At 38.3% G+C, this 21,273-nt stretch overlaps 1 protein-coding gene across 1 annotated transcript in view; it reads right to left on the bottom strand.

The window, feature by feature from the left end:
• Nucleotides 1–21,268, bottom strand: part of LOC104160474 (protein MMS22-like) — a gene marked incomplete at its 5' end in the record, with an annotated part of 26,801 nt that extends 5,533 nt beyond the window's left edge. Inside the window, 7 exons of the mRNA XM_009698601.1 lie at nt 2,192–2,403; nt 9,946–10,115; nt 12,490–12,649; nt 12,794–12,936; nt 13,713–13,855; nt 18,511–18,661; nt 21,229–21,268. Coding sequence (XP_009696903.1) covers nt 2,192–2,403; nt 9,946–10,115; nt 12,490–12,649; nt 12,794–12,936; nt 13,713–13,855; nt 18,511–18,661; nt 21,229–21,268 — 1,019 coding nt within the window. The remainder of the gene's footprint in view (nt 1–2,191; nt 2,404–9,945; nt 10,116–12,489; nt 12,650–12,793; nt 12,937–13,712; nt 13,856–18,510; nt 18,662–21,228) is intronic.
• Nucleotides 21,269–21,273: the final 5 nt, after the last annotated feature.

Consider the following 21,273-nt stretch of genomic DNA (forward strand, 5'->3'; position numbering starts at 1 on the left):
TTGTCTTAGTCTTCGCAATGACTCCCAATTTATCAGAGGACAGTGATGCCTTCCGACTCTTCTGTTGAGAGGGAAATGAGAAATAACAGCTATCATAATTATAGTTAAAAAGCCAAGTGTGAGTATAAAAGTTAATATACAAAGGCAGCTTCATAAAATAATTGATTCCTCCCTTTATTCAAGATTCTAAGACCCTAAAACAACATCCAAAACACAACTGTTGTTCAATTACTTTATTTAGCTTTATGTGCGTTTGTCAGCTCACAATCCAACTTGTGATAACAGCTCTGCTGTTATACTGGTACTGTTATTTTATTTTTGTCAACGGTACATTGTAACGGGACAGTCAATGTCTGCTTTTGCTCTATCAGAATTAACACAATCTCTCCAGCATAAAATTTTTCACAAAGGTAAAAGGTGACCTGTCAATCTGCAACAGGAGCAAATTTTGACTTTGCACACATTGAGTGTTCCAATTTGAACAGCTTGATTTGATATTTTTCTGCAAAAGTATATAAGGATTTGAACTACTGTTGGATTGACATTACAAATTACTGAAATCTGAAGACCGTAAGTTTAATTTAAAGCACTCAGAAAAGAAGAGTGCAGGTAAAAGGAACACAACATTTATTCATCAGTTAGCAAGGACACTCCCAGAACCTTTGAAAAAAATTTTTAGGTATTTAATATTAGGTACCATTAGTTACTCAAAGTATGCATGTTTCCTGAGCAATGCATCAATTAAAAACCACCATCCTTGTTAAAAACTTAATAAGGAGTGCTTCTACAACTTCCAAATGAAACCTGATTTTCAGAGATCTGAGTATTTCATTGCACAGCTTCAGCGCACTGGTATAACTTGGCAAATGAAAGTTGTAACACTTGACTTCTATATTTCTCGTATCATGTGGTCTTACTCTAATATTAGCAACTCTGAAATCTTCTATCCCATTAATTTAAGAGGAAAATTTCACACTGATTTTTTTGGGGAGTGCTCTTCCACTAAAACAGCTCTCTGACCTGGATAATACCCCCCCCTCCGATCACGTGGTTCCATTTCCTCTGCGGAGCAGGAAGATACTCACTAGCTTTCCTATGGCAAAGCGGGCAGCGACCTCTGTACGTATTTACCTACAGACCTAGCGGCTGTCTCCTGACCACCCAACAGGTTGCAAATCAGACTGCTGCTCCATTCTAAGACATTCCTCCCAGCTCACCAAGGAACATTTCACGTCTTACAAACCACCAAGTGCCATTATACTTTCAGAACTTTCTTGCCGCTATCAATCTTAAAATTCACACATGCACACACACGTTCAAAAATGACTTTAAGATTATTAAGTTTGAGTATTCGTAAGTTAAAAACATGTCAGAACTAAGACTGTGAAATCCGAATTCACTCCCTTAATATGCAATAATACAGGCTTTACTTACAAGATTGCCTAGCATATTTACCCAAGATCAACACTGAATTTTTTTTTAATTAACATGTATACACACTCTTTAACAAAGAAAAAGAAAGTTACCTTGGATATAAGCAATCACCTTATATTTGAGGGGGTTTAATTCCTCTTCCAACATAGACAAAAAGTACAGATTGTTCCCTATTCTGCCATATATAAAACAAAGCTTTGGCCTTTCAGCAGCAGGGACCCAACATTTATAGCTGCTGTTGACATCACGTGAGTAGTGACAGCACAGTGAACAAGTACCTTCTCCCCACCTCTACGTCCTCCTCTCCCCATACCCCAAATCTTCCATTTCCCCTGGGTAGCTGGCACACCTACATATACCCTGGCACTTACAGAGCAACGACGCCTCGCATACACAGGTAACGGTGGCAGCTGTAAGCCCTACATCTCTGTGGCCCTAAATACAGCCTGAGACACAAACACAAGATGATGTATATTGGAGTGTAGTTTTTCTAAAAAAAAATACTTGCTTTTCATGTGGCCCCAGGCGATATTTTTTCTTATAGCCTGGGACTTTTATCCTGACTCACTAGTCTCCAGATCTTCCCAATTTTACTCTCCTGACGTTGTCCTTCCTTTGCTCCCCGCCCAGCAACTTACAGGCTCTTCCCACAGCCAAACTATCAGTTAACTGAGAAGATAACAGTGGCATTCCCTTTCTCATTAGCTATTTGGGAAATCTGAGTAAGTGATGTCTTTTTTACTTCACTGGTCCTTACTTTATGATATGCAGAGTGGTCTTCCGTAGACGGAGCATCTGGGGAGCTGTAATGGAACTGCACAAAGCAGTCAGCATAGGATGCTGTCCGGCTCCAAGCGCAGTCGGAGAAGAAGGGAGAAATCGTCCGAAATACTGTTGAATAATGCTCCCAAGCAGTTGATTTAAATAGGCACCCTGTGTTTGAGACTGACAACATATAAAGGACAGGCCCTGTAGAAGAAAATTTTAGAAAGGGAGAAATTGAATAAAGTTTTAACAAGACTTTTGAACAAATCTTTAATGACCGTAGACTAAATACTCACTACACGCTGTGTAAACTGCTGCACACAGAGTAACTACTGCATGACAAATAGGCATCAGTGATTTGCTGCAGATGTTATGGTCTACAAATGAAGACAGAGCCAGGGCAAGGCTTGCAAAGGAGAGAAAAATCTTTTACCAGACTAATTAATATATTGGAAGATAAGCTTTAGGACTCACAAGCTCCCTTTCACATTTAAAATAAAACCTTGGCATTTCAGACCTGAGAAAGTGTTTCTGTACCCAAGAGCTCCTCATTTCTTTTTCAACTCTGTATGTGGTCTAACAAAGTATATTAGTCAGGTAAGATTTATGAAGGGAGAGAGAGAATACCTCATCTCTTTGTAAAGCATCTTGTGAAATTTTTGTAGGAACGATATAGCAAAAAAATGAGCACTTAGAATCGTAGTCTGACAAGAAAAATTTTGCTTATAGGGTGAACAAATTAGGGTAAATTAGACACCATTTATAAAGGATTTAGGGAGTGTTTTTAAATCTGTTTAAGATAAGGCTAAAACTACTGTGATTTATCCAGTATAAGCTATATTGATCCAGAGAAAAAAAAATCTATCATGAAAGTACTTGCCCAGAAAGTGCCTATCTGAACACAACGTATAGTTACTCAACATATACATGGCACATCTCTGAAAAAAAGAGTATTCTTCTTACTGGTACAAGTTGCTGTGAGAGAAGGTTAAGAGTTTCCTTCCCTTTCCTTTGATACTGAAAGAAAGAAGAACAAATCACTAAGGAAAAAAAAAAAGTCCACTGATCTCCTATCACAAGGGTCACAGTCAGCAGCACAAACAGAAGCCTCTTGAGAATTCACAGTTTTCACAACAGGTTTTGTCCAAGAATAATGGTGTAAAAGAAGCTGAAGCACAGAGTTCCCTAGACAGCAACTTCAACACTACTTCAAACTTCCACTAGCATTGCAATCCAGACTCCAGTTTTGGTAGGAGGAGTATCTGCCTGAATATTGATGGTTGCTGAGGTAAGCTAATGCCCCTAATCTCTGAATGAACAGCTCAAGACAAGCTGCACTTGTTCCCCAGCTGCTGACAAAGAGCATTTCTGTTGCTTTTCCCATAGGAGTCCCTCCCCGAAAAGATTTTCATCTATACCTGTCTGTGTGAACAAGACAGAACAATTCTTTCAGAAAAAAAGCAGGCTGAAACATGGATGAGGGTTGTCTTGGCACTTTCTTGAAATGGGGAGCTCCCACTTCTGGTTCCACAGTAAACAAATACAAGAAACACAAGATTTCGGGAAATGAGGTGTTTCAGGACCTGCCTGAAGACTTGCTGTAGGTGGCCCTCTTGAACCCAGACACGTTCGGTTAGAGTTCAGCCTCAGATGCTTCTGGAGCTCCTTGGTAATTTTGGTAAGTGCCAATGATAAAACCCACGCTTCTTGAACTGGGGCTTTGATAAACAGTTCAGATTCTCTCCACCTTTTGTGTACATACAGCAAAGTTCTGTAGGAAAAAGCAGCTGCTGCTCTATCAGAATTCTTAGAAACACTGCTTGGCAAGTAGCGGACTCAGAGACTGTTAGAGCTGACAGATTATTTAGTATGTAAGCTGGAGTGTTTGCTGTTGTCAATAAAATGTTGCAGCAGGCATAAAGAAGAGTTGCCCGTGCTTTCTGTAGTACAGCTCTTACAAAAAGACAAAAAATATTCCATAATCCCAAAATCAGAATTGGCACTCTTAAGACTTTAGACTGTTTTAACACTACCAAAAAAAAAATAATCTGTGAATCTGTGAGAAAGTGTATTAATCTATGTGGTAAAAAGGACACAAAGAACATCACAGCCTTACAGAGGACACCTGTAGGAATACATGAAGAACATAACACCTGTGAAGAACTAACAATGATAATTACTAAAATGAGATAGTTCTTCCAATTGCGGATCAACGAATGCTACATAGCATCAAGAAAAGAAGGAAGAAATCAGTTATTAAATAATAAGAGTTAATGTTTTTAAGAAATGATCCTAACAATACTTAATAGGTGCAATAAAAAGCAAAGAATATTAGAATTTAGATATCTGAAGGAACACTGACTAATTTTTGCACATCTTCTAATAATTTCATTTGAAGATGGATCAACAAGCTTAGCCTGATCATTCATAAAAGCATTTGAGTTGAAGTAAACTGATTCTAATTTTTTGGGGTGTGGGATGGGGAGATATGTAATCTGAAAAAGAAGGAAAGGATTAAATAAAAAACCCAACACCCTGTCAAGAGCATTACTGAAAGATACTTTTCTTGACTGGAGAAGGGAAAAAAATGACATAAGGTAACTACTGATTTTTTTCTTTAGTTATCTGACAGGGACAGAGAGAGCTCTTGAAACTCTGTAAGGAAAGCTGTTAACTTGAGCATTAAAAAAACACCGAAAATGCCTTTTTTCTGTAACCAAAATTCTCTCTTCAATAAGAAGGATCCTCATCATTTTTCCTAATGAAAATTACAAGATTAGCATTGACGGCTTATAAGGTACAAATTCTTTTTTCCAGTGAGACAACAGTGAGAAAAATCACCTTCCATTTTGTTGGGAGCTAGAAAAACACCTCCAAACAAACAAAAATCCCCCTTCTCTTCTCAATAGCAGAAAAATCCATGAATCGGTCCTCCCACAGGAAGGGCACATCGACTGCATGAAAGCTCTCCAGAGAAGAATTGTCACACCTCTGACCCTGACGCTTCCCGTGTTCCCTAAGAGCTTCCGGAAAAGAACTTAAATTTCTCTTTTGGACATGAAGGTCCATTGACTTTAGCTCAACACTGTGTTCTTTATTTTGGATGACTCTTCTTTTCTTACAAAGTGCAGAGAGCAACAGACCTGCACCAGGTCTGACAACCCCATATCCCAAGCAGCACAAGGGATAAAATTGCCAACGCTGCACTGTAGCTGCAAATCTCCGAGTACAACGGCCAAACATCCTAGGCAGCACTGGCCAAGGATGTGATTACAAGGAAAATCACATGGAACTTTCTTCTTTTAAATCCCACCAGTAATTAAGAGAGATGAAGGAAGTTACTGTTATATGAGAGAGAAAAGAAACACATGCTAGTGGACCACAATTCTGGACCAGAGATCTGAAATCAATCACATCAGACCCCCAGGACAATCCCTACAAGGCAGACGGACTTTAAAGGGTTGATAGAGCTGCTCTCTTTTTCTTAACTATGTTCTTTAGCCATCTTCTGAGGTTAAAAAAAGAAACCCAAAACAAAACCAAACAAAAAAACAAAGACATTTTAAGGGGAGCAGAGGGGCATGACAACATCTGCTCCTCATTTTAGCAGAAAGGCAACCGATCCCTGTGTGTGTTCACTGCAGGAACCTTTTGTGGCCAGAGCTGCCTCTTTCTTCTGATTTATCCCTGTATCTGTAAGTCACCTGTGGAGAGCGAAGAACCGATTAGTATGGATTACTGGAACTATTCACTGAAGAAATGCCAAGCTATCTAATGATGACTTATAATATCAGGCCTGCTGTTGGAATAAATCTGCTGTTCACCAATTAATGTACAATTCCTATTAAACCCATACTATAATTCACAAAATGTATTAATAAGCTTGCTCAAACATCGGACCACAGATGTGGCTCACAGGAGGGCTTTTAAGGTCTGATCTCTGACAAATGCTGAGCCTGCACAGACCCATTAAAATCACTGGAAAATGTATGTGCCAAGCACTATTTAGAATTAGCTCTTTCACCACTCTCCTGTATTTATATAGGAATCAACCATCTTCTGTATTTGGACAGGATTAACGCAGATAAATCAAGCAGGGTATCTCACCTTTCCCATCATGATATATATTATGCTTATTCATGCACCCACACTGTATTCTGCAAGATATATTTAAGCTACTATTTCTTCTCTAAAATAAGTTCTGTACACTGCTTCAGTTTTCCCATATCACTGGTAAATGTGTACTAAAATTCATCCAAATCATTCTCCAAGAAATCCATCCAAGAGCAATCTGAATCTGAAATTTCCCATGGTAGGCTTCAGCAATCCACTATCACACAAATCAACTCAACTTCTTTTTACAGTGGCAAGATACCCAATGTTAGATTTTTACATGCCTCACTAGCTCATAATTAAGAACAGTCCCATAAAATTATAAAACGGCTGTTCATTCCTGTTCTTCGTGCTTTACTTTCTGAAGTCTGTCATTCAGACAACTCTGAGGACAATTTAGATATTATATCCCAATCAGATCTTTCTTAGGTCACCAAATATTATCAAAACAGACGATGCACAGTGAAAGAAATAATATCCAGACAGTAACCCTTTAGGTGAGAAAAAACCAAACCTAGTTCAAAAGTTGCTAGAGCTAAGCTCTTTTGACAAGGCAGCATCAGTGACCGAGTTTGAAGGAAATGTTTAGATAAGCTCAATGTACAGTGGAGAACAGAGCAGTTGCCCAATAACTGTCAAAAAGCACAGCTGTACAGCCCAATGTATATATACAGTAAACACAAACATAACTACTAAATACAGTCAGTCTGAATTGAGGAGACAGAAATGCAACATCTAGTCTTAATTAGCACATTTGACAATTATCTGTGCTTGTGTAAAATTAAACAAAGCCTGTACTTTAGATCTATTAAAAATAAACCTATTGGTTTTGGGGTGGCAAAGGGGGGTGAGATACAGTCATCAGTTTTGGTGAAGTGTGAAGGCAGTAATAACCTATGCTGTGGGGAGAGAAGGAGCTTCGTATGTTGATGAAAAATTGGCCTCTGCCATTATTGGGTGACGAACAAAGGCGATGCCCTCGCTGAGTACAGCACCGTGACAACAACATTGTCCTCATTTTTAAGCCTGCAGCCCAAGTTGTGTGGCCAGTTGCATTACCATTACACAGGGTATGTGACCACTTGGGGAATCTTTTTCTATACAATTCAGGAATTCTATAGGATTTCATAAGATTGCTGCATCAATGAATGTGTGAAATTAATTACCTGCTACTGAAACTGATTTCAAATCCTTTCAAAACCCACACAAAAGGATCAAATAAACCACATTAAGATTAGTTGTTAAAAGCTCTGGAAAGAGGGAAGTTTTGCAAACCATTGCTTGCAAAACTAAGATGTTTTCTGAGATCTAAGGAAGTTTTTTTGGACAAAGGAGGAGCAGCCCACACTGAAGGAGCTGAACAAGGAGAATTCAGGACAAGAAAAGAAGAAAAGATTGAGATGGAGCCTGGAACTTTTCAGAAGACTGGAAAGGAAAAAAAAAAAGAATTGAAAAGACCTCTGAGTAGAAATGCTACTCAAGGGCTTTTATGCTTTGACTATGAATAAAGAATTTGCATGTATAAGAAGATATTTTGCATGGTCTCCAAATTCCTGTTTCTTTATTTTCACCTAACTGCCAAAGGATTAAGTTGTAAGCTAGAGTATTAACGAGGACAGATTTATAGAACAATGTTTGTCTAACATTAGGGTGAGTTAAGGCTCCTGCACTAAAATACCACTGCTCCACCTCCACAAATGGGCACAGACCTAGGGCAGCCACCCAAGGAGAGTGTGATCACACATTTCACCAGCAGTTTAAGTTAGTCAAGGTGGGCTTATTCCCAGAGGATTCTGCTTCTCTGTCTTTTCTCCCAACACATTTCCATGCTTTCCCTCCCACATATGCTATTTTATCACTTTTCTGATACGCCCATTTGGGTTTTTATTTTTTGTTTGTTTGTTTGTTTTGTGGGGCTATTTACTCGTTGAATCAGCTCACAAATTGCTATTCACAGAATCATTAAAGCAAATTAAATGGGAATACACATGGGGGTGAAAGGGAATGAATTTAGCCTTAAGCCAACTTGGCTTAAACCAACTGTGAAACGATAACCTGAGAAGTCAAAGAGTGCCTAGAATCCATTCCATCTCAAAGGAGTTCAGAAGCAGTCCTAGAAGAATTTTTTTTGGTAAACCTCATACTGCAATATTTTCATTTTGAGTTGATTCTAAATTGGAATTTTTTCCACTTCCCCAAATAAAGGTGAAGAAAGTATTTTGGAATGAATGAAGCATTTCAAAGCACTTAAAAACACTGGAACTTTGTAAATACAAACAATTAATAAAATGTAGAAGTTCCATATTGAAACACGAAAAAGAAGTCTTCTTCGCTTTGTCTTCTCTCCCCAAAAGTGTTCGTCAACTTAAAGAATTACTTGTTTTCTAGAAGCAGCATTTGTCTAAAATAAACTATTTGGTCAATAAGATCATCTAGCTTAGCCAGAAAGCACATGGACTACGCAGCAGGCTGCTGAAGAGTACGATAGTGAGGTCAGGAAGTCAAAGACTGACAAAGAAAACAGGAAACAAGGGTCCACAACACTTGGACTTCAAAACCAACTTGAGTGGCTTCATCTTAAAACTACATCCGTATCTGCAGGCTACAGAGAAACACTGCTCTCCGACTAAAATACTAAATCAGCAAGCAGACACACTCACTCTGCGGTAATACCAGTGTCCAGATGGTCCTACATGTATATAGCTTCTGAAAATACCTACAGAGCGGCAAAACAAGTCATATTCTGCACATCGTTATATAATCACATTCACTTCCATATGACATGCCATCGATCACAACTCAACTTTTGAAACGAATAAATCCGAGGGATGTTCACAATGTCACCGCTGCATTGTTTCACAACACAATCCTGTGAAGTAATCAGTTAAGACTGCAATCAAAGTGAAGAATAAGACGGAAGGGAAAATAGTAAGCCAAAACCACGTCAACTTATTTATTTTAAAAACATATTATTTTCTCTTCCTCACTGGCAGGATTTAGTCTCTTTCTACAGCATCAACAGGCCTTACAGAGTTTCAAGAGTGGTAGGTAACCTGAGGGAAGAACAGGAGGAATAACAGGCAAGAAGGCTTTAGTCATGTAAGCGTAAGCAGCAAGAACTAGATTCAGTAAAACGTTCTCAAACTATTAAGATAAAACAGCGCCATGATACGCAGAGGATTGTCTTTTGTTCTTAAGAATAATGAAAAAAAGAGTTGCTCATCTTAAATTATCTAGTTAGTCAAGTCAAGGATGATTTAAAATATTTGCTCTGTCATCTCAACAAGTGTCTTGCTGCATATTATGATTATTTGATCCACCGTTTCAGAAATCTCTCACATCAGAGACCGGTGCAAACAGCAGGATGGCTAAAAGCTTCTCTGTATACAGCGATTAGACTAGCAGCTCTGGAGCATACCACAGCACAGCTGCATGCAAGGAGAGCAAACCCAATGGGGTGGTATTTTTCTTTATGCTTCCACGTGAAGAAAAAAAAAAACCACCTCCTCTTGCTGCTTCTTTAAGTTCAGCCAACACTTGTTTTGATTAGGGGAAAATGAAAACATTCTCTGCAATATGAATCTTTTCCTGAAGATACATTTGTCTGCTGACAATAAGGCTCAGCTAACTTACCTGAAGATAAAGAGGTAGGCTTTCCTGAATGGCAGACAGCAAAGCCCCAGGCAGCTCTTTGTCCTGCTGGAGCACAGAGTGCGGCAGCAATAAGCAATCCACGATGCGGAACAAGAGTTGTTGCGCTTTGGAAGTAGCCAGTATCAGTGCCCAGAACTTTACCACACATCCTGTTGGGGAAAAAAGAAAAAATTAAAAAAAAAATCAAGAAATCCCAAAGCAATTTACAGTTAGAGAAAAAAAAAAATTAGGAAAGCCTAAAGAGGCAATTATGTTAAATTAGATAATCCAAGAGTAGCAATAGCAACTGAAATGTCTCACTCCCATGCACTCATTCCATGGCACCCCCTTAGAAAAAGCCCAGTCGAGACGATTTAAAGTCCATTTACAGTTCAGCAAAATGAAAGTACTAAATTGATTCAATACATTACAATTACAACTTTTCAGGCAACTGAAGCTGCTTTAGGAAAAGTACAGTAATGGTAACGAAAGCACAGTGTCTCACATCCCTGCAGAAAAATTAACTAAGCTTGATACATAACACTACTGCAATCAGCGCACGATTGCAATCAGCACACATGCACTTAAACATTTACCTTACTGTGTGCATTCATCACGTTTTACAGAGAGACACTGCCTTTGCCCTCCCTTCACATTTCTCTAACACCACTGCAGCCGCATCAGCAGCTACTCACACAGCAACTCAACGTCAGGAAAACATTAAAGATCTTTCAAATTGTACTTAATGCATCTAATTCAGCAGATTAAAAAGAATGAGGGGCAGCCAACTCCATTAAGTTGCCATGGTCTCTCCAGATCTTTGTGGGTTCTCAGTTCACAGAATGAGAGCCTCAGAAAACATCTTTCTTGTTTTCAACACGTTAATGTATCACTTGCGCTGCTTTGAGCCAGTTTTAAGATCTTCCTTTTGAGTTGCAAAAAAAAAAAAAGTGAAAAGGTGTTGATGTGTAAATACCCTAACTTTGAGAAAGATCTTTATTGCAGGTGAGGTGTCATTTTTCTTGAGAAAATAACTCTATACTTGTGAGTGTTAATACTCAAAAATACAGATTAAATAAGACAAGGTTCCTGTGTAATAGTTCCCACAGACATTCTTAATTTGGTATTTAATTAGAAGCAAGAAAAAGTTTGCTGGGTTGAAAATACAGGAATATCCCAAGAAAATATGTTTAAGACTTTGAAAATAATGAAAGCTCAAAAGTAGGCTGTTACAAGATATTATTAACCTATAAAAGTCATTCATTACCATCTCTAAAAACAACGCAAAACAACATTAATCTTGTGGAGTGAAAGAAAACACAATGATCAATCATAGAGAAAGAGAACGATGACTTAACAATACTTGTAATACTATTCTCTAAGCTTCCCACTTTGAAAGAAACACGCTTATTCCAGCTAAAAGTACTCCTTCCATTATCGCTGCTGTGGTGTATGGGACAGTAGAAGACACAATCTGACCACAGACAGAAGCTGTTCAGAGTTGTTCATTTTCTTGCTTTCTCCTTATAATTTAACAAGCCCACAGAATGTGAAGAAGTGATTGAAATACACTTTTTTTTTCTTTTAAACCTTCTTTATGTTTTCTTAACTAAAAAGAAAGGACAACTCCTTGCACAGAACAGCATGACTGAAGATTAATCGCTCCTACTGCAAAGAACAGAAAGGAAAATACCAATCTAAAATTACTTTACAAGGGTCCAACCCAACATCTGGATATCTAAAAACATTTAATTTGACATATGTCTTGTATATCAAAATATACAGATCTTGCAATACAAAATTAAAGTGTTTTACAAAACTCAAATTCCATTACATTCGCTGCATCTTCTGCATCTTGGTGATGCTTCTCACTGTACTCCTTATAATGATGATGCACACTGCGTGTACAAGCACATCGTTACCTCTGACTTTAAGATACATAAGGTTTGCCCTGTTTTTAAAAGCAAGTGGGTCAGACTGGCCCATTCATTCATAATAAACAGCTCTCTTATTTGTCCATCCTATCAGTGGTTCCACACTTTAATTAACAAATACTAGCATTCTAGAATTTGCGCTTTAATAAAGCACAGGTTATATGTAAGAGAAACAGTTCCAAAAGGAAGCAAATTACATTCCTAAGCCAACCTGTCCGCTATCGTAACTCCAGTAAATATGATGTAGCCTGTCATAACACTGCTTCGCTGCCTTTCCTTGTTTCTGGTTTTGTTTAGGTACAACAGGTGGGTTTCAGTAGTAAGAGACATGAAGACATCTTTCTTTTGAAAATACTGATTTGCAGGGGTAATTTAAAACAAAACAAAACCCAAAACCCAACAAAACACCCCCAAGGAGGTTAGACATCAGGATAAAAACCAAAGAAAATCAGCAGAAGAAAATTAAGTATCTAACTGTAACATCTTGGTGACTTTGCTTTTTTAAACCATTAAGATAGACAGTACAGAGGAAAAAGAAGGTATTAAAACTTGCATTTTACCGATTCTTTAAAACTATTTCCTAAAAGAAAAGAGGTTGCAAAATAATTACCTATGATCCAATATGTAAGTTGCAGACCTTCAGGAGGTCCTTTTACCTTCAGATAAGGTTTTACGTACTTTAATACATCACCTAAATACTCCAGACTCTTTGCTACCATGGCAGATTTCTCAGGGAGTGTCTGAAGGCCACTGTAAGTTCTACCAACAGCCTGAGAAAAAAAAAAACAACATTGAAATAAATATAAGTCTCATAACATTTGTGTAAGTAATCTCTTTTTGTACATATGAGATCTGATATATAGTTTCTTTTCACTAAAACTGTCTTATGAAGCTAACACAGAGATGTACAGTACCTTAATGAATTGGACAAGAGCATTTTTGGGGTCTTGCTTGAAAACTGACTCTTCCATATGAGCCTTTGAAAGAATGTTTTCTACTTCTGAGAGTTTAAAAATCAGTCTTGTCATTTCAGCCAGCTGCTCCATATAGGCTTTCCCTGATGGTTACAAGAGAGCACAGCAGTAAATATAGTATACAGTTAGGCTTTTTGATTTACTTTAGTCCCAAATGATACAATGAAATATGATTTTAAAATGTCTAAAATACAAGGATTCTGCAACCGACTGCATCTCTCTAGACAAAGAACTTGTGTCCAAACTAGTTATTTTTCTAATACAGTTATAAGAGAACGAAGAGTATTAAGTATGGATAACCAAGTTTTTTATTTCATTAATGGTTTTCTTCAAAATCTACAAAATGTGTATGAAAAATAGTCACTAGAAGATGTGTTCTATAAATAATTAGAACTGCAGTGTTTTATAGAAGAAGTGATGAAGCTCTGAGAAAGCAAAATATCCAATACAGAAAAGGGAAGAATTAATTGCAACTGGATTTTTTTTTCCTTTTTTATCTTTTTTTTTTTTTTTCTTTTAAGGCATTCACAGCATGATTTCTGACTATTTACTTCAGATTTTCACTTTTTTCAGAGCAGTTTCTCCATGGGGGAAAAATAGCTTGTCTCCTTGGGAGCAAGTTTTTGTTCTTTGCTTCCAAGGAAACAAGCTCTTTTATCTTTGTTTGTGATAAATTTGTCATATGCAGAGCAGGCAAACTATCAATAAATAGCACAAGCAGCCTAAAGAAACACATTTTGTAATTACGTAAAAGTAAAGGAATACAAACAAAAATACATTTTGTAATTAGCTGAAAATGTTTGCCAGCTTTGCAATATAGAATCGTTACTGCAAACATTAGGGAAATGTGAACACTTACCAACTGTTCGCTCAGCATCTGTCTTGGCCAGCGTACCACTTGGTTGATCTATGAACATTTGCAAGACGCATCGAAACCAAGAACGTACTGTCAAAGCTTCATAGGATGTATATCCCATACTAGAAAAAGCTTCACACAGTGCACTGCATAGGGGGAAGAGTAAGAAAAAGGTAAAGAGATTTTTTAAAAGTACGCAAAAAGGTGGCAGAGTGTCTCATTTGGCTGTAGACACACAGAAACAGCGCACAAAAGCAATTAGAAATAAAGTAACAGAAAGGCCAACTGGCATTCCTTTTGTGTACTGTACAGACTTTGCTCACAACATCCTGATGTCTAAATACAGAGAGCATGGTAAATTTGATGATGCCACACATAGTAATACAAAAGCATATATACACATATACAAATGTTTTTGCTATGTAAAACAAAACAGAGGGGGGGAAAAATTCACAGAATGGGAAATGTCTTACGCAAACAATGGGTAATTTGACAGTATTGTCTAAACTGACGATGTACGATGCTGGAAGTACTTTATCTGAATCACCTGGAACTTCATACTGACACTGCTTAAACTACTCCAGCCTTTCATACAAAGTTAGCTCAGGTGCCCCACGCTGCTCTGAAGTCTGCTTAGCTCTAACTCCATAAAAGTTGGAGAAGAGAAGGTCTGCTTTAGCAAATAAAGATACGTCATGTCAGAAACAGATCAAAAAGGCAAACATAAAAAGGCACCTTGGAGATGAGAAAGGAAACCGCTATACTTGACGTACACTTAGAGAGGTATGCATTTATGCATGTATACACACACAAGTATATACCTTCCCCCACACAGCAAGCTTGCTGTATATACTCTCAATCAAACACCCACTACTGTTCTACCAACCAGGTTCCAGGCCAGAGTCGATGGCACCACCACCACTCAGTGCACAATCCCTGTACTCTCCTGTGCACTATTCCCAAAGTTTTATGTGCCTTCCCACCCTGAGTAGCTGCTGTAATCACTTTTTCCCAAGGATCTCAGCCCCGCATCATTAATTATGCAGAAACCCCTTGCTAACAGAGAGCAGGGTCTGTTCTGCACCCTGTTTCCAGTTCTTATCAGATGAGTCCTGTGTGCCCTTCAGGTCAGTGAAATTTCTTGAAAATGGTTACACCTTTTCATTTGAGAGATTTCCTCCCTGGCCAGTCCTAGGTGCTTCAACTTTAATGAAAAATGCTTGTACTCTTTTCTTGATATATGTACATATAAATCTACTTACTTTCTACTGAATTTTTACTCATGCTTGCAACAGAAAGTCAACACAAGTCCAGATAGAAACCAAACTGGATTCTGTTTCTCACTAAACAGCATAATAAAGTTTTTTTTCCTATTTCATGTAGTTAAAACTAATGATGACTGTATATTTTGTCCAAACAGCCCTGCTGACGTACTATTGACAAAATAAATGAGACCAAATGCAAGCAATGTAAAAAAATATTTAAAAAATTAAATTCTAGTACCAAGAGAGAAAAAATTAGGATGCCTATGGACTTAATGCTCTGTGCAGTAACGTATAAACAATTCCAGCCTGATGTAATCTGGCTATACACAGCCAGTCTACTCGGCCCCAAAGGCACACAAAACCAGTCTCTGCTGTAGTCTCACTCCTGTTTCTCTTGCTGGCAGGTAGGCCACTGGGGCATCATCTTCCTAAAACTGGAAAGGAATATGCTCCTAATCTTTAAGAAAGGAAAGGATAGTCACTACCTGCTAGAAGCATGGCAAGCGGTCCTTTTAAACCAGTGAGCTTATACGCATGCAGGAAGTTAGTTTAAACAGGTTATAATACTATCAGCCACTACACAACAAGGATCTGGAGAGGAACTTTTGGGCACTACTGCAAAAGAAATGCCAAAGCTTGTGTGTATGTTCCCAAGGGCACAGCTTGTCCATCAGAACCTTTATTATCGATACTGAAATAGCTAATACGCAGAACAAGCTTCAATCTTAAAGAAACCAGGCAGAGCTTGCAGGGTATATAACAGCATCAGCAATAAAATAATCTTTTTACTTTTTAACTGAGAATGTTTGATGTGAAAATTATCAGCGCGCAGCAACTATGAAGTCTTAAGATCCCAGCACTTAGATACTTTGATAACTTTTGCTCCACAACTGCCTAAGGTAAATACGTACGTGAATCATGCTACAAATAATTGTCATCTTATTAGCATATAATAAAATGACAGTGTTCAGAGTACAATACCTCTGTATAATTCTCCTCAGAAAAGCTTTATCTTAGGTACTCTTTGTCCTTTCACAAGGAAATCTGAGCACCTGACAGCTCTGTTCACGAGGCAGGGACATATCTTCACCCAGTCTCAAGATACTTCAGTTTTTACTTTGTTGGCCTTGAGGCAACTGGTAGGGGAAACAGACAATTCTCTTTGAGGTCAGGCAATCGCAACCCCAAGAGCTTAGGGGCAAAAATATTTGCCTCCATGCGAGTGCTTTCTGTCCCATGCTTCCAGCAGGGTGAAAATTGAGAAAAGCAGAGACAGAGTGAAACATAGGAGAGAGAACCAGAGTGAGTGAGAATATATACACACACGTAAGCAAAAGACAAATATCCATCATCACCCAACTACACAGTCATGTTTTCTCCTGCCAGTTCTCCCAATATGGATCCAAAAACCTGGCATTTTCAGTCAGTCCACAGCACAACCTGCTAGAGGAGGGCAAGGTCCTCTCATTCCTTTATTTGGAAATAAAGGTTTGAAGTCCCTCTGAGTGCAAGACCTACTTAACTTGGGTCTTCCGAATCCTTGCACAAGTGCTCTAACCTCTCAACTAATGTACAGCAGGTAACTATCACCAATACTAACTGCATTTTTAGATGAAATTATGGCAGCAGGGCTGTATGGGGAACTCAGTACCAGCCAGGTGTGCACACTCTGCACTTGCTAATGCGATCGTGCCCCCAAACACTTGGGAACAGGAATGCTTTGGCCGTCATTCCAAATACAGTAAATGTTACCTCAGTCAGCATAGCAACATATCTGTGGATACATATATAACAATATGTCAGGTGCTTAATGAATATTGCTAATGAATACTTAAGTAACCGCTTTTAATCACTTAAATGTTTACTGGGAGAATTGGTAAATTAGCCTTAAGCACGTAAATTACACCAAAATTCCAGTTTAGGCATCAAAATGCTTTTCTTGATCTCACCTGAAGAGCAACAAAATACAAATTATAAATGGGTATTTATGTGCTTAACTCCTATTTATTCAGCACGTGCTAGGTATCTGCAACCTTGCATGAAACACCCTATGAAGATCATACAACAGAAATATGGCAAATCAGAGGACTCAACACTCCTCTCCCAAGTTCCAAACTGACACACAAGGAACTAAATTCAACCTCTTTTAACATCTCCTTGCAACAAGGCCACAGCCTGATCTTTGCCGATCACACTGAAACAGTCTTTATCATATCCTGACTTATAGCTATGCTCTTTAGTACAGTATGTACCCTAAAAACGTGCAACTTTTTTCACTTTCAAATACAGTCTGACATAGAAACACTCCTTTCTCCCTCATCTCTCACCTCCCCTGCCTCAAAAGCCTTCAGAAGCGGGGCAAGGGGGAAGAAAAACCATACCACAACCACCACCACCCACTCATCTTTGGTTCATAAAGGCCTACTTAAAGCAAATAAAATTTCTCAGGTATATAAAATTCTGACTGGACAAAGTCCTGGGCAATCTGCTTTAGCTGACCTTACTTGAGCAGAACCATTGGACAAGTTAGACTACCTAATCTCAAGAGTCCCTTCCAACCTAAACAATTCTGTGACAATTCAACACTGGCATGTAAAACATAGGAATGTGATAAATATTCTAAACCTATTATTTAATTTAAAGCACCCATTTAGCAGGTCTCAGAAACCTGAGCTACATGAACATTAATATGCACTCAGAAAGTATTCGAAGCTTGTTGAAAATAAAGTTGTAATGCATGCATTTCCTTACAGTCATTTTCGTTACACTTTTATTATTGCCCAACCCATCCTCCTCAGCTTCCTATAGAAGTTCTTCGTTTTGAAGACGTCAAGAAATTTAAACATTGAATACTTACTACATAGAATCTTCAGATTTCTGTGATAATGTTTACCTTGACTTTTTATAAGAAGATTTAAGCTTTTGTGTTAAGCGTAACTGGTAGGGGAAAATACCTCCAGTACTCTTAACTAGAAATTTTAAAATTTACATTGTTACATTATTCAGCTAAAAGTGCAGCTAGGGCAGGAAGCTACTGTCTTGCTGAACTGCAACTTTGCCCAAGTGTAACAACAATAGAAGGGGGTGGTTAACTATAACTATGCAAATTAAATACATGCTATGGGTTCAGGCATTTCACTTTGATGCAGTACGGCTCTTCATGGAAGTACCCCTCTGAAGATATTGCCTAGGTCTCCATCTTTCAAAATCTGTTACTAACAACACTGTTTCCACTGGGAAAAAAAAAAGTGTGGTTTGCTGTATAAAAGACAAATAACTTTTTCAAAATACTTACCTATCTTCCTGACAAATTTTGAGTAAGTTATTTACACATAAAAACAAACCAACCCAAGCCAAGTAACACCCACTATCCCCTCTGAAATGTCCCAGGTGATTTCAAGAAACCTAGAACTTTAGTAGATGCAAAGAATCTGGACCATCTTAATGAAACGTTACTTAGTTTGAAACAGCATTTTCCACAAGTCTAATGAAGGAATGACAAGGTACTGCAAGAACAAATAGTCACAATTTTTCACCTGTTTTGAATTAGGTGACTTAGATATCTTGACACCAGCTGAGGCCACACCATGTCATCCCATCCAAAGAGCTGCATCATTGATAGAACAGGCTGTGGCTGGAGATCTGATAGGGCTTTGCTGGGCATATCCAACGCTAAGAGAGTAAAACCTGATTTTAAAGAGAGAAAAACATGGCACCATGTTAATGGTTTCTCAGTACACCCCTGTTCGACTAAAAAGCATTGAAAATTAATTATGATTAATAATGTGCAGACTAGGAGTACCAGAAATCTTGATTAAAACTGGGCAACTATTCTAACAGATAGTGTTTGTACACATGTTAAAATGTAGTCTCTGTCCCAAGTAAGTCAACAGGACACACTGAATGGAAAGGAGGGAAAATGGATCCAAATACAAGCAATTTAAAAATATATTAACGGAAGCACAAGTTATAAATCCTTAAGGCATAGCTTTACCACCGATGCAATAAAAATCACATCTTAAAAACTCGTTTTTTTGTCTTCCTGGCCTCCCCTTCTTGCCTCCATCCACCACTTCTTCCCTCGTACACCTAAGCATTACTGTGCTTTACAGGGTTGAGTTTTATTTGTTTTGTTGTTTGTATACACTTCTCACAGTGAAGGGCTGTATCTGGAAAGAATTCACTCAGTAAAAGCTGGTATCTTTCTATTTTTAGAACAGACTTTCATGTATCAGAAGTTCCTGTGTAAATAAAGCACTACAGACAAGTTATTCTTGAAAAAAGGTTCTTCATGTTACAGTTGCAGATCTAGAAACTGGGACAGTACTTTGCACAGAGTTTTTGTTAGTGAAGCATAACCTTTTGCTATTTGTTAGATTTACTGTGGAATCTATATCTAACACTACCAGAATAAAAAATATGGTACATTCTTTATGTTGAAAATGACAAATACATTTAAACTCAGCAAGAAAGTGTAATCTGAAATGCTGAGCAGTTACCAGGTTATAGCAAATGAGAGGCATCAAATGAGTCAGGAAAACTGACTTTGGAGGGCAATGAAATAAAGGGGCTCAGTAGTTTCCAAATTCTCCAATTCAAGTTAAATATAAATGTAATTATGATTTCTAAAACTGAATGCATTGAGAAGCTGACTTTGAATTAGACAGAAAAGGCTCGTTTTCAGAAACAACAATTACAACAACAAATTACTCTAATTAATGGTATAGAGAGACAGACTACGTTAAGCTATGAAGGACTTCACACTTCTGTACGTGCCTCAGAATAAATAAGAAGGGAAACAACAGTTACAACAACAAATTACTCTAATTAACGGTATAGAGACAGACTACGTTAAGCTATGAAGGACTTCACATTTCTGTACGTGCCTCAGAATAAATAAGAAGGTCATACAGAGTCCCCACTGCCTTAGATGAGGAAGCAATTTGTGCCAGCCTTCTTCCATATGATCACATTGTTTCTACAGCCTCAGCCATAGCATGGGTGGGGAAGAAGTGGGAAGCCAGAGAAGCTAAGGTAAATCCCAGGCTGTTTGTCTGGCAGGGGGAGCAGGAGAGCTGCGAGAGCTGCTCTTCCCTCTGGGCTGCAACCTCTACGGCCAGAAGCTCACTCACACAGCGTGGGGAGGGTTTGCCTTCTTCTGTAGGGCTGCCTACCACATCGCTGTAAAGCAGGTCACAACTGCACTCCCCTGCTTCCAAGTGGAGTTTATAATAGGTTGTTCTTCTTGCTATTTCACTGTGTTAATATAAAATAAAAAGAGATGACACCATAGGAAATGAATGAAAGTTTTGACACTAACAACCTCTCCCTTTAATTTGTATCGCTGTTTCCCATACGTGCTGCAGCAGTGCGAGACCACTGCTGTTGCAGGCTGCCTCCTTCATTAACGTTACCTACTAACTACTGCGGGGCGGCTTCAAACGAAGGGTCTTTTAACTTTTCTGTCACTAACTCGGTGCTTCTGAGCTTGTAACTTCATCTAATTCATAGCACGATGGGAAAAAAAAAATTATTTCATGTTTCACTTCGCTACATTTTAGTTAAATGGATGTAAGATTTCATTGTAAGTACAGAATACAATGCTAGTTACTGATGTTAAAGATCAAACCAGGATTGCTTTCTATTCACTGCCATGCTGACTTGTTGCGTGCGGAGTTCATGTGGAATGCCGTACTTCGAGATTAAACCCCTTCAGTGTAAAGGCAGATAAATAATTAAAATGAATTATGAAATGGTTTTATTACCATAAGGGATCAGCAAAAAATAACAGTCACGTAACCAGCCTTTTGAAAATACTTTTCAAATGTAAAGTATGATTTTAAAAAAATTAATTTGAATCACAACCATAATGAAAAGTTCAATGCAAAATTATAATAAACTTCTACAAAAAGATGTAAGTTCTAGATATGGTGAAAGAAGTCATTCTCATTTATACTGTACAATATTTGCAGCGTCGATTGTAACTGGTGACTAGTAGGGAAAAAGAAGTCAGGCTCGTGTAGCTTCAGACCCCTTCGGGGTTCTCAATCTGTTTGTATTCCACCAAATAATTCAACACTACAACATTTCTTCTTGTCAAAAAATGTAGCATAGAATCTACGTTTTTGCATTTATGCATATTTAAGTTACGACACCGAAGCAGAAACATCCCCCAAAACAGAACACCCTTGAAAGTTTGCGACCCAGAAAACAGCACCAAACGCAGTTAAGGGGCAGGGCAGGCCCAAGCTCACCTGCAGCTGTATCAGCAAGCTGTGGGGAAGGGGGCACGGGGGACA

The sequence above is a fragment of the Cariama cristata genome, unplaced genomic scaffold (genome assembly GCF_000690535.1).
Source record: "Cariama cristata isolate BGI_N322 unplaced genomic scaffold, ASM69053v1 scaffold10884, whole genome shotgun sequence".
NCBI classification, from domain to species: domain Eukaryota; kingdom Metazoa; phylum Chordata; class Aves; order Cariamiformes; family Cariamidae; genus Cariama; species Cariama cristata.